At 39.3% G+C, this 14353-nt stretch overlaps 1 protein-coding gene across 1 annotated transcript in view; it reads left to right on the plus strand.

Moving 5' to 3' along the window:
* Positions 1-6888, plus strand: part of LOC126297583 (acetyl-CoA acetyltransferase, cytosolic-like) — a 67655-nt gene extending 60767 nt beyond the window's left edge. Inside the window, exons 8-9 of the mRNA XM_049988550.1 lie at positions 2925-3065; positions 5962-6888. Of these exons, the coding sequence (XP_049844507.1) occupies positions 2925-3043 (119 nt within the window). The 3' untranslated portion in view covers positions 3044-3065; positions 5962-6888. The remainder of the gene's footprint in view (positions 1-2924; positions 3066-5961) is intronic.
* Positions 6889-14353: the final 7465 nt, after the last annotated feature.

Raw genomic sequence — 14353 nt, forward strand, 5'->3', positions numbered from 1 at the left:
TAGACTTTTATTTTAGAGATCAGCAACCTCAGAAGTGAATGTTTAATTAATAATTGTGATGATACACTCCTGGAAATTGAAATAAGAACACCGTGAATTCATTGTCCCAGGAAGGGGAAACTTTATTGACACATTCCTGGGGTCAGATACATCACATGATCACACTGACAGAACCACAGCTACATATACACAGGCAACAGAGCATGCACAATGTCGGCACTAGTACAGTGTATATCCACCTTTCGCAGCAATGCAGGCTGCTATTCTCCCATGGAGACAATCGTAGAGATGCTGGATGTAGTCCTGTGGAACGGCTCGCCATGCCATTTCCAACTGGCGCCTCAGTTGGACCAGCGTTCGTGCTGGACGTGCAGACCGCGTGAGACGACGCTTCATCCAGTCCCAAACATGCTCAATGGAGGACAGATCCGGAGATCTTGCTGGCCAGGGTAGTTGACTTACACCTTCTAGAGCACGTTGGGTGGCACGGGATACATGCGGACGTGCATTGTCCTGTTGGAACAGCAAGTTCCCTTGTTGGTCTAGGAATGGTAGAACGATGGGTTCGATGACGGTTTGGATGTACCGTGCACTATTCAGTGTCCCCTCGACGATCACCAGAGGTGTACGGCCAGTGTAGGAGATAGCTCCCCACACCATGATGCTGGGTGTTGGCCCTGTGTGCCTCGGTCGTATGCAGTCCTGATTGTGGCGCTCACCTGCACGGCGCCAAACACGCATACGACCATCATTGGCACCAAGGCAGAAGCGGCTCTCATCGCTGAAGACGACACGTCTCCATTCGTCCCTCCATTCACGCCGGCGCGACACCACTGGAGGTGGGCTGCACGATGTTGGGGCGTTAGCGGAAGATGGCCTAACGGTGTGCGGGACCGTAGCCCAGCTTCATGGAGACGGTTGCGAATGGTCCTCGTCGATACCCCAGGAGCAACAGTGTCCCTAATTTGCTAGGAAGTGGCGGTGCGGTCCCCTACGGCACTGAGTAGGATCCTACGGTCTTGGCGTGCATCCATGCGTCGCTGCGGTCCGGTCCCAGGTCGACCGGCACGTGCATCCGTGCGTCGCTGCGGTCCGGTCCCAGGTCGATGGGCACGTTCACCTTCCGCCGACCACTGGCGACAACATCGATGTACTGTGGAGACCTCACGCCCCACGTGTTGAGCAATTCGGCGGTATGTCCACCCGGCCTCCCGCATGCCCACTATACGCCCTCGCTCAAAGTCCGTTAACTGCACATACGGTTCACATCCACACTGTCGCGGCATGCTGCCAGTGTTAAAGACTGCGATGGAGCTCCGTATGCCACAGCAAACTAGCTGACACTGACGGCGGCGGTGCACAAATGCTGCGCAGCTAGCGCCATTCGACGGCCAACACCGGGGTTTCTGATATGTCCGCTGTGCCGTGCATGTGATCATTGCTTGTACAGCCCTCTCGCAGTGTCCGGAGCAAGTATGGTGGGTCGGACACACCGGTGTCAATGTGTTCTTTTTTCCATTTCCAGGAGTGTATTTCTGAAGATGGTACCCTTGTAGAAATTCCACACATAATACGATTTCTGCAAGCTGCCAAATTGCCAAAGACATTTTTATGATTCTTACACTTCATGGTTGCAGATGCAGTTTCCAAATCTGGCCAAACCTCACTTTGGTGTTAATATTTCTCTTAACTTTGTCTGCTTTGGTAGCAACCTGTGAGAGAAGTTTTCCAAAACTCAAACTAATGAAGAATTATCTTTGGTCCACTGAGAGTCAAGTATGACACTCTAGTTTGGAAGTTTTGTGCTTTCAAAAATAGTGTAGCTAAAGATACCAATTTTGGTAATGCAGTTTCAAAATTTGCAGCAGCAAAAGTTAGAAGAGATTCTAAGCAACATTTTAAAGTTACCTGTCACTATGAAACTCTTTGGTTGTGTACTGCTTCATTAACAATCAATTAAACTGTGTTACTTTAAAAATTCATTTTACTTATGTGTTTCTATTCATAAAAAACTGTTTACAAAATACTTAACATTATATTTTGCTTACTTAACCAGTTGTATCAAAGTACTTTACCCATAAAAAAATTGATGTTTTTGTGTGGGTGATGGTGGTGGTGGTAAGTTAAAGCTTTGCACCAGTTGCTAAACTACTTAGTCACACAACTGCCAGTACCTCAGTTCTACATTCCAAAGTTCACAGATGCACTTCTGCACACTTTACTGGACTTACTCATCTAAGAGATATGATATTAGGGAGAAATGGTTTATCCTTAGGCTACAGGATATTTCAAGTTTGGTGCTTACATGTTGTAATTATGTGTGTGCTAGTGTAAAACACTGATACACAGGAGATCTTGTGTGAACTTTGGAAAGTAGAAGATAGGTATGGTACTGGCAAAATTGAAGCTGTAGAGGCAGGTCAAGAATCCTGCTGAAATATCTCATTCAGTAAAAGCAAGGGTCACAAAAGGCAAGAGTCTTGGTTTGAGTCTCAGTCTGTTACACACTTCTAATCTGTTCAGAAATTTTAGCATGGATGTGCAAGACACCTTAGTTATGAATGAATTAATATTTTAATTGTCAAGAAAAAGAAGCTTTTAGAAACATTGTAAAATAGCTAATAATTTAATGCCACTGTTGAGTGTTTTGTTAAAACAGTCTGATGAAAAAACTGTGATGATTGAAAGTATGATGGCCAACAATGAAAACCATTTCTTATGGCATACTTTAATGTCACACCACCTATCCTACCAATAAGAAAATAATGTCTGCAGAATTGTTGCAGGGATTTTATGCACTAATACAACTTAAATATGGTAATAGTTTATTTATACTGGCATTGTCACCATACTTGCATTGTTAGCCTCATTATTTCAAAGGAACTGATTATGATGTATTTTCTATTGATGTCTTTGCATTTCAGGAGCTCGTATAATAGCAACACTGATTTATGCCTTGCAAAGGACAGGAGGCAAACGAGGTGTTGCAGCTATCTGTATAGGAGGTGGAATGGGTATAGCAATTTGTATTGAAATATGTTAAGGTTGCACAAAATAAGAAGAAGGTAAGACAACCATCATACTTTTAAGTTGTGTTCTTTTTCTTTCTTCCCATAATGGTCTCATCACTTAACTGATATCTACCATAATTCTTTTACATCTGCTATAGATGTTTCATTCTCAGTCATTACAAATATACTTTTTGTGATTATTTTTCAGTCTGATTAATAATCACTGTTTCCAGTTTCAGATTTAATCACTGTTTCCAGTTTCAGATTTCAGTGTAAACAATTTTGTTTGTACAAAATGAGTTTGAAAGATTCCTAACTGGCATGTGTTACTAGTTCATGTTAACTTAGTTTAGTTATTTTCATGTTCTGTGTATCATAGTTGGGTGTCTTCCTATATTTGAGACAAGTCAGTTCTTCAATTATATTGCACTTTCTCAGTGAAAAATATGGCAACACACTGACCATTTATGTGATGGTCTTAAAGCCACTTTTTTATGCATAGAGATTTATATTTAACTATGTTTGATCCATCCACCCACCCACCTATCTATCCTTCCCTCTTTCTAAAAAAAAACATCATCATATGACTACACATTCAGAAATTTATCTACAGGGCAGGAGGAATTGTCAAGCACATATGACTTCAGTTTATGTTTCAAGTTAATTGTATTATCTATTAAATTAGTTACATCACTGTGTAGGTGGTTGAAGATTTTTATGGCTTAATACCTTACTCCTTTCTATGCCACACTCAGGCCAAGTGATGGGTATATATCATTTATGTCTCGTTCTAGTATTATATATATAAATGTTACTGTAGGTTTTGAACTGTGAGTGTTGTCAACACACCTCTGAAGGGAGTAAATGCATTACAAGGCTGTTGTCAGTATGTCCAACTGTTTAAACAGCTGTCTACAAGAGGCTCTACAGTGAACACTATATGTAATATTAATAAACACTTCAAAGAAAAAATGTGTAGATGAATGAGACAATGAGTAAATCCAAGTCACTCACTTAATTATTTGGATTTAGAGTCTAGTGAAGCCAGAACTACTATCTCCATGCTGTTTTGTTTGGTGCCTTCAGAGGAAGGTATGGATATCTGAGAAATTAGGAAAGTTATGGGCAGATATGTAGTGTGGTAAGAGTATATTATATCATGCAATTGTAATTTTTTTCTTTTCTTTTCTTTTCCTCCTTCTTCTTCTTCTTCTTCTTTTCTTTTCCTCCTCCTTCTTCTTCTTTTCTTTTCCTCCTCCTTCTTCTTCTTTTCCTCCTCCTCCTCCTCCTCCTTCTGTTTCTCTATGGGGTCAGAATTGTTATAAGGGATTTGGCTATGTTAGCGACAGTCGGTGGCCAAATACCCTTCCTGCGATTAGCATTGCAAGATCTCATGTTAATGTAAGAGTGAGGTAAGTCATTGTAAATGTGAAATTCTGGTACATTCATAACAGGTTTAACCACCAGAATGTTGAATGCAAGCATATAAGTGTGCATGCATTGTGTCATGCAAGTTCCCGATGTCAGTTTGTGGGCTGGAGTTCCATGAACATTGCACTTGGTCAGTCAATGCAGGGACAGTTAATGCGGGTTGTGCATGACACTGGAGCTGTCACCCAATGATGGCCCCATATGTGCTCAACTGGAGACAGATCAGGTAATCGAGCAGGCCAAGGCAACGTGTCAACACACTGTAGAGCACATTGGGTTACAAGACTGATATGTGGGTGACCATTATCCTGTTGGAAAACATCCTATAGAATGTTGTTCATAAATGGCAGCATGACAGGTCAAATAACTAGACTAATATATGGTGTTGCAGTCAGGGTGCACTGGATAACCATAAGACTGCTCCTGATGTCATACAAAATTGCACCCCAGACCATAACTCCAGGTGTAGGTCCAGTGTGTCTAGCATGCAGACAGGTTGGTTGCAGTCAACTGGCCTCCTCCTAACAAACACATGGCTGTCACTGATACCGTGGCAGAACCAGCTTTTATCAGAAAGCACAACGTACCACCACCCTTCCTTCCAATGAGCTCTTGCTCGACACCCCTGAAGTCGCAAATGGTGATAGTTTGGAGTCGATGGAATGCATTCTAAAGGGCACCGGGCTCTGAGCTGTCCTTGAGGTTTGTAACAGATCATTCTGTCACTATCGTGCCAACTGCTGCTCAAATTGCTGCTGCAGATGCAGTATGTTGCACCAGAGACATATGCCAAACATGATGGTCTTCCCTGACCATCTGGAACCCAGTTCTCTTGTGACTGAACAGCCTTGGGATCACTGCTGCCAGAAATCATGTACAGTGGCTACATTCCTGCCAAGTCTTTCTGCAATATTGCAGAAGGAACATACAGCTTCTCAACATTACATGATCTGCTTCAAAATCAGTGAGTTGTTGATAAGAGTGTCACCTTAAAGCCACCCTTGATAAACATCAACTCATCATGAAACTTCCTGGCAGATTAAAACTCACCATGTCCAGTCTCAAAGATAACTCATTCTCACAACTCTTACAGCATGTATTTAAAGCAAACCTGATTTGCATCCTCATAGTGGTACTATTAATGCTGCTCTTATAGCGAGTGGCACAAAATTTTAATAGACATCATCTTTCAGATCTAGTAACATGCCTACCAACTTCTTTTTATGCCACACAACTCCTCCTTGATGTTGTGATCTTTTTTTCTGTTCAGTGTATGAACAAAATGCTATTAAAATGGATTCTTAACTTAAGAAAAAAAAACTTTGAGTCTTTTGTAATAATGATCTCATTCAATTAATACTGGAAAATATCAAAATGTTCACAGAAGAAGATTTTTTCTTCCTTTGTTACATAATTGTAAAATTTAAGTGTAAACCACATCATGATTTCTTTATTTGTAACAGTACATACATATTTCAAAAGAACTAAACATTTTAATAATTTTCTGTATTTGTTTCAGGATTATACACCACCATTATTTTGATACTGCAAACAACTCATTAACTTCATATGAATTATGTAGCAGGTTAGGTTAGTTTGTTTTACTCACCATGCTACCTAACATGGTATGAAGTGTCTGTATAATACTGTCAAATCCTGGGAGAATTGTTAAATATAAGTGAGCATTTCATTTTTTCCTAGAATTGGACTTATTTTCAAAAATTGTGCTTCAGATTTAAATTGCAAAACTGCATCGTGATTTCATAATAAATGTACTTTGTGTGCTTCACATAAAATGAATGACTTGCTCCATCATATAAAAAAAATTGTTATATCCAAATTAATCATCTATAAAACAACTATATGCAAAATTTTTCTGGTAATAAATAAAGTAAAACTAAAGAACACTGAAGAATTGGTTGTTTTATCAAAATAAAAACTGAGAAACTATGCTTCTAACAAAAGATTTGAAAATATATATTAGGAGTGTGTGTGACTTAACAGATTCTTTTTTCAAAGAATAATTATCATCTGGAAACTTCAATAATTTGTTATGGTGAGCCAAGTCAAACAATAAACAAAAGCGCCATTACATACATTATTACTGTAATAGGTCATTACAAAATTTGTATTTGATCTCAAATAATTATATGGTTTGCCCTAGAAATCCAAAGAAAATCACTAGTAGAGCAGAGTGGACAGAAACTGAATTTCATTCTTCAAATTAATAAATTTTTAATTAGATGATAGAGAGGTTAGCAAGATTTGTAGACTTTCTCTTCAGCAGTAGTATACAAGTCTCTCATTGTGACAGCTGTCTAATGTTCTTGTGAATATTATTCTTTTATTTTTTGTTTTTTATAAAGTTTAGCTCGCATGGTAGGCATCAATCCTATTTTGTGGAAATGTGTGCTCATATGCTGCTGAATAAAAATTATGATTAAAACTTTGTGTTTGACTGAGCCTTGAATTCACACATTTTTTTATTGTGCGAGATATTCAGTCAACAGAGCCATCTGACAAAGTTTCATGGCCCAGTTCAAATCTCCAGTTTAACTGTGCTTGTTTCCTAGTAGTTTGTTACAATTGATCAAAAATTTTCAATATTTACCAGGACAAATATACCTCATTGTCAACAATATAATGCAATAAATTTAAAACAATGAATCACATACTTTGGTTTGCAAAGGAGCCAAAAAATGAAGGATATTAGGACCTTCAACCAATGATAATCCTACACTTGAATCCAGGACAGCACAATTCAGCATCAAACATTGTAAATTGATTATGATGGTGAATTGTAAAGTTGCTGTCAGAGAAAGTAAATGAAACCTTCTCACAAAGATCCTTCATCAAGACTCTAAACAGTTGTGATTAATATAAATATCATAAAGTTAAGCCTAAAAATATTGCAGACTGGAGTAGGACTTCAAAACTGCAAAGGTCTTGAAAATCGTTTATGTGAAACTAAAGAAACAAGGGAAAATTACACATGCCACACCCCTCAAGGACAAGAACCAAGAACCTCTAGTAGAAGAACCAAGTGAGGAATGAGAGACTTTTTGAAACACCAGCAGCTCCCAACTAGTCAGTTCTTTTGTGTGTAGGCTGGATGTACATCAAAAGACCAATGCACGCACGGATGAGTACAACTAATCTGAAGGTGAGTAGCAGACCTACTGTGCCTACTGGAATTTGGAAAAATGGAATAACTAGATGAAAGCAGGTATTAAAACCAATTGAGTAGGGAGTTAGTGACTATAATAAATGCAAAGAGCCTAACAGTTCTATACCTCTCCAACTGGTAGCTGGTAACAGTAGGTTTATAATCTTCCACTTTCTATGTGCAATCAGTCAGAAACAAAATTAACAGATAAATGTATTCTTAAGCACAAACCCCTGTCATACCTTCTGTACAAAGTAACATAGGCTAACCCACACTGAATCTACCTTGTACTTTCCTGAAGGATATGTGGTAGTAAGTACTTCCTTTAGGACTAAAGTTAGCCAAGGAGGAGTAGCTATCTTTGTAAATAAAGTGTTTAACATTAGCTACGACGCACAAAATGTTAATATGTTTTCTCCGGAGGAAGTTTTTGAAATTGCAGTGGTATAATTTTCAAGTATTAAGTTAATACTTGTCTCTTTCTAACATAACTCATACTCTGATGTTTCTGTGTTTACTAAACATGTTAAGAATCTCACTAATTATCTGGAGATGAAATATGGCAACTTTAAGCTTTTGTTTATTCCAGGCATTAATATTGACATTATGTGTATGATGCAAACTGCAGTCAGTGCTTCCAATTTGTATTGTACTAATGAACATCCAACAAGGCAAGACATATGCTAGAATAACTATGGCAGTACTGGCAGTGAGTTTGACATTTTTGTTGATACAGTAGCTTAGTAAATGGATGTTGCGCTCAAACAACTGAAAGGGTCAAAACTGATTGTGCAGCAAACAGAAGAAACTACACTGGTTCATTCCATATCTGAAGCAACTTAGAGATTTTTAACTTGTACACCATGACAAAAGCTGGCAATCCTATTCTGAAACAGATATACAGAACAACATAAAAAGGCAGGGAGGAAACACAAGTAGCAAAGAGTTTATAAACTGTGCAAGTCATGAGAAACCTGCAACCCCAGAAACAGATGAAATTAAATTCTGGAGATAGTGTAGACAATATAGCCGGTTCGACACATGTTACTTTCAGGTTGACTCATGTTAATTGCTAGATTGAGTACCACGTTGTATCTAAACTAGGTAACTCACACAGCAAAGCTATATATGCCTTCTCAGACTTCATCCTAAACCACATCATTGATATTTTAGTGACTCCTATGGCTTGCTTTACAAACTGCATATTTCAAACCAGAAAACTCCCTGATATCTCAAAATACACAGTTTTCCCAATTCTTAAAAATGGATATAAAAACAATATTGACAGTTACAGGCTAGTATCTCCTGTTCCCATAATTTCTACAGTCATAGAGTCATAGAACATTGCATGAAAGAGAAATTATGCATCTACTTAAGGAACACTAAACTCTCTTCTTCGTTCTATCACTTCAGGGCTAGTCCGTCCAACATAAGCTCTGTGAGATCTCTGGTGATCAACCCCTGTAATGGTGATTCCAATATAGATGAGGTGAATGGAAAACACAATGGGTGATAAGTCTACATGGTGGCTACACAAAAACAAATTAATATTAAATAAAAGCAAAACTGAGACTGCATGCTTTTCCTTTCTAATCTGAGTAAAAAGTAAATGAGTCTGCCTCTGTCAGACATGGGTGAATTAATTTCGATCCACAGCTGAAATGGCATGCAGAGACAGACCAGATGTTCATTAAATTATCACAAGTGATTTACCAATTATGGCAACTGTTCTGGTGTGAAAACAGTGCTCATGTGGGGCCTGGACAGACTGTGCAGGTATTTATACAAACATCAAATATTCCACAATATACAAACATAAGATATTTCAAGAACCTACCAGAAATTATAAATACTATGTACTTATACCATGTATATCAGATTTGAACTGGCGACTCACAGCATGCTTGTCAGCGATGCTTATCCCATGTTACACTGCACACATCTCAGCTTGCAGTATTGCATCTATGCCTGCAGAAACAGCAACCCACTGTTTCGGAAGTTCTCATTGGAGTCAGTTACAGCACCCCACATTTAGAAATAATCAATGGTCCACAGTATGGTGGCACTGGTGGATCCTCATGTTCTGGTCATGTTGCTACATCCCCCTGACTTTGAGAAGCATAAAAGGTAGTCCTTCCTGTCAAAGCTTCCCAACCATCACATGGGTCTGCACTTTCATTGAACCTTTCATTGCCAATTTGTGACTCTGGACAGTTGTACAGCTTTATACAGAGGACATAGATGATGTCTTTGCACTTTTGTCTTCTTGATGAAGGGTCATAATTCTTGATTTCATTTGTGACTTCCAACATAGATGTGATATGTCCCAAGGTAGCCCTTTAGTAATTGTTTTGGTAGTCCCACTTTCTGCACAGGTGTAAAAATCCATATCAGGTCTCCCGGGCTATCTCACATTGGCTGGTGCTTGCTGTTACAAGCTCTTGGTGTTCCTCCTGGGCATCCAGTGTCCATATGCAGGCTAGCTACCTTGCTTCTTTGGTGCTGGTGATGACGTGTTTCCTGTAGTCATACTGAGAGTCATACAATTGAAATGGGAACAATGTATCCATTATCATATTGGTCTCACAGTCATGGAACAGAAAAAAATCATGATATGAAACCTGTAGTGCCTTGCTTCACTGCGTTGCATATGAATGTCACAACAGGCAGTGTTGTATCCCAATCTTTCTGTTTGACATCAATGTACGTTGAGAGCATATCTGCCAACGTCTTCTTAAAATGTTCTGTGAGGCCATTAGTCTGTGGATGTTAGGCAGTTGTCATCCTGTGAGCGATGTCTCAAGGTAAGATTATCTTTGATACAGTGTTGACTGGATAAGATTTCCACACTCTGAGATCATCACAGGGGGGTGATCCATGTATCAAAACAATGTCCTCTACAACAGAATTTGCAACTTTCCAGAGCTTTGGTAGTCAGTACAGCTTCAGTGGCAGTGTAGCAGATGAGGCAGCCACTGCAGACTATTATCCATCAATTCTTACTTGTTGACTTTGGGAACCACCTGAAGAGCTCAATTCCAATTCAGTGAAATGGCAGTGCTGCAGGCAGTATTGGTATCAGATGCTGCATAGGTAATTGTAGCATGTGCTTCCATCAGTGGCATTATTTACAGTGGCTCACATAGTGTCCAATAGATTGGTAAAGACCTGGTCAGTGGTATCTGATTTAGTCTCGTCTCTTCATGAATACCAAGTGCCCTGATACTGGAACGTTGTGGAAATACTTCAGGAGCACTGGCTGTAGATGAATTGGGATGATGAGCAACCATTTCCACCCATCAGATCATAGTTCCTCTTATACAATGTTCTATTTATTAATTGAAATCCTCCTTTGGTTGGTTTCTCTTTCTCCTAGGCTTCTATGGTTTTTGTCAATGATGGATCTTAGGATCTTATCTCTATTCAGTAGTAACATTTAATCCAACAATGCCCAAGATTTCATCCACACTGCTGCGTTCTGCCAAAGGTTTGCATGAAAGGCAGTCAGCGTACTTGTGTTTGTGACCATTTTCATATACCACTGTGTCCCATTCACAAGTCAACCCAGCAGATCCTTCAGGCTAGTCAGCCAGTGCAGAGAATAGTCATCTCACAACACTGAATGGTTTGCCAAATAAATATGATCAGAGCTTGTTGATGGCCCAAGTGTTGCAAGGCACTTTTTCTTTGGGTTGTATAGGAGTTCTTCTCAGACTTGGAGAGTACTCTGGAAACAAAGCCTACCACATATTCAGAACCTTCTTGAATTTTTACTAAAACTACCCCTATGCCAAAACCACTAGTGTTAGTGCGAAATTCATCCTTAAGGACAAGGACATATCTTTCTTGCATCTTATTCCAAGAAAATTTGGTGGTTCCTTGCAGTACTCATTGCACACTTCTACTTGGCTCCTCTGTGGTTAGTAGAAGTTGGTTGACTTGCGCTGGTCTGGAATGTTTATGTTCATGTTCATTGCCAGCCTTACCTATGTGACAGTATGGTGTGCCTCAACAGTAAGTGGCCATAGTGAATATAGTGTAAATCTGTGTGCGTTGTTGTGTGTAGTGATTGTTAACCTTATTTACAAACATGAATGAAGAGGCTATACCTGGTCCTTATAGTGATTCGCCAAAAATTTCGTGTCACTTCTGCAATGCATTAAGCCATTACATGTTAATTTCTTTAATACACTAAAAGCTCACTGTTCTGGAAAAAGGATGATGATGATGATGATGATGATGATGATGATGATGATGCTGATATTTGGTTTGTGGGGGTACTCAACAATGTGGTTTTTTGTGCCTATACAAATTCCCAAATCTTTCACTGCCTAGTCTTGCCATTTTCCTGAAAGATAATGAGATGATGAGGGAAACACAAAAACCCAGCATACAAATTCCCAAATCTTTCACTGCCTAGTCTTGCCATTTTCCTGAAAGATAATGAGATGATGATGGAAACACAAAAACCCAGTCCCCAGGCAAAAACCCCTGGTCCAGCCAGGAATTGAATCCAGGACACTGTGATCCATAGGTAGCAATGCTAACCACTAGACCACGAGCTGTGGACTGGAAAAAGGAGGCAGGGCTTGTCTCTGCATCCAATGGACTACAAGCCAATCACAAGCTTCCACTCCCAGCATCCTCAGGTCAGAGGCCAAGTAAAACTGTGCAATAAGTAGTCCTTGCAAGGGATGTGCCTTGGTACAGAAGTCCTTTATGAATCATTGGTTGTGAAAGCACATTTTGAGAAAAATTTTCACATCATGAATGTGCTGAAGAGTCAGAATATCTGTGACTGCTCTTATTTTCTCTGGCTTGTGACAGACTCCATCACCATTTACTAGGTGCCCAAAGATTTTCATTTCTTGGGTGGTAATTTTTTGGATTCAGCCTGAGATCTAAATTCTAAATGCATTTCAACACTGTCGTCATTTGGCTTAGATGTTCTTCAGATTTGTCTGCAAAAACAAAAATGTCATCCAAATAGGAAAGACACATCACCCGTTTAAGGCAACAATGTAGGTTGTACACTGTAAGCTCAAAGGTGGCTGGAGTGTTACATAAGCCAAACAGCTTAACTTTGAATTCAGAGAGACCATCAGGAGTTATGAAGGCACTCTTTTCTTGGTCGGCCTTGATTTGCCAGAAGCCTGTTCAAATGTCCATAGTTGAGAAATTCTTTGCTTCTTTAAACAGTCAAGTGTGTCATTAATGTGAAGCAATGGATAGACACCTTTCTTTGTCATTTTATTCTGTCATCAGTAGTTTATGCAGGAATGCCATGTGCTGTTCTTTTTCTTTGCAAGGACTATCGGAGAGGACCAAGGACACTCTGAAGGCTCAATGGTGTCATTCTGCAGCATCTTCTCCACTTCCTCAACTAGTGACACACTAAATGAGTGCTAGCTGATTGGTGGATCATCCCCACTGTTGATATGATGTTTTATCATAGGCTACTTGGTCTGTCTTTTCTCCACTCCAGGTAGCATCCAAAAACTGATGCAGAATGGCTATTACTTGCTGGTGTTGCTCCTCAGTCAGTTCAGATCCTGTTTGCAGTAGCTTCCTCATCTGCATTATCTGTAGATGTAGCGGAGCATGATTCTTTATTAAGATGCCTTTCCTTGACTCGTTTGCTGTCCCTATGCAGATACCTTTACAGATGAGTTGTGGCCGATTGTGACAATTAGAGATTCAAATATCTTCTTCAACACCTACAATGCTTACGATCATTGCTGGCATGTAGATTTCTTTTGTGAGCCTGAAGCATTCTGCATTTGACACAAGATTCACAGTTTAAATATGCATCTCACCTGATGACTGGGACTGGTCTCCTTGATGGCAGAATAACGTCGCCTTCAATGACAAACAACCACTCAGAGCAATCTTTGTTATGTGTGCTTGTTGGAATAGCTTTGTCAGTCTGGAGCTCTGATCTTCCACAGTCTATGTTTGCCTGTACGCCCACAAGACATCCCGCCTGAGAATACAATCATGACTACATTTTGTACAAATGACAAATCGGAAGGACTGTGTTCCGTCACTGACAGTTATTCTTGCAGTACATGTTCCCACCAGCTAGACATATGAGATCTGTTCAGAACATTTGTAATTTCTCACCAATGTGAAATGCAGTTGGCAGTTGGCATATAACGCTAACCTTCTGTGACATAAGCTAATGTTATCCTCTGGAAGTTTAGACCATGCGTGTGTCTAATGGATGAAGGTATAGGGCTATAATTTTGAATAGAGTGCAATTAACAGAAAAACTAAACACACTTTAACTTTAGGTTTAATGAAAGTAGTAAAATTCATATACGAATGAAAAATTGAACAGTTGCCAGCCCAATTAGGCACATTAATTTGAAAATATATGTTTAAGAAAATTTAATATTAATTACTGAAGTTAGTTTCACTAAATTTCTCTTTGAATAACACATAGAATACAAACTGACACAGGGCACTCTGAACTGTATGTAGTAGTAGTCACCAGTAATGTACATGCCAGTAATCACAGAAAGCAAAATGGTACCAAACTCATACTAATAAGAGCTACACTCAATATTGTTACTTGGATCAGTACTGAAATGTTTTTGCAAGAAGTGCGGAACTAAAATTGGGCAGGATGGGCTTCTGACTTAACTGACAAATACCACAATTAAAATAAATAATACGACACTCTCACAGTTTATACTCCCATTTATAGAAATATATCAAATTTCCTTAGTAGTAATAATAGTCC

Source organism: Schistocerca gregaria, chromosome X (assembly GCF_023897955.1).
Source record: "Schistocerca gregaria isolate iqSchGreg1 chromosome X, iqSchGreg1.2, whole genome shotgun sequence".
NCBI lineage: Eukaryota > Metazoa > Arthropoda > Insecta > Orthoptera > Acrididae > Schistocerca > Schistocerca gregaria.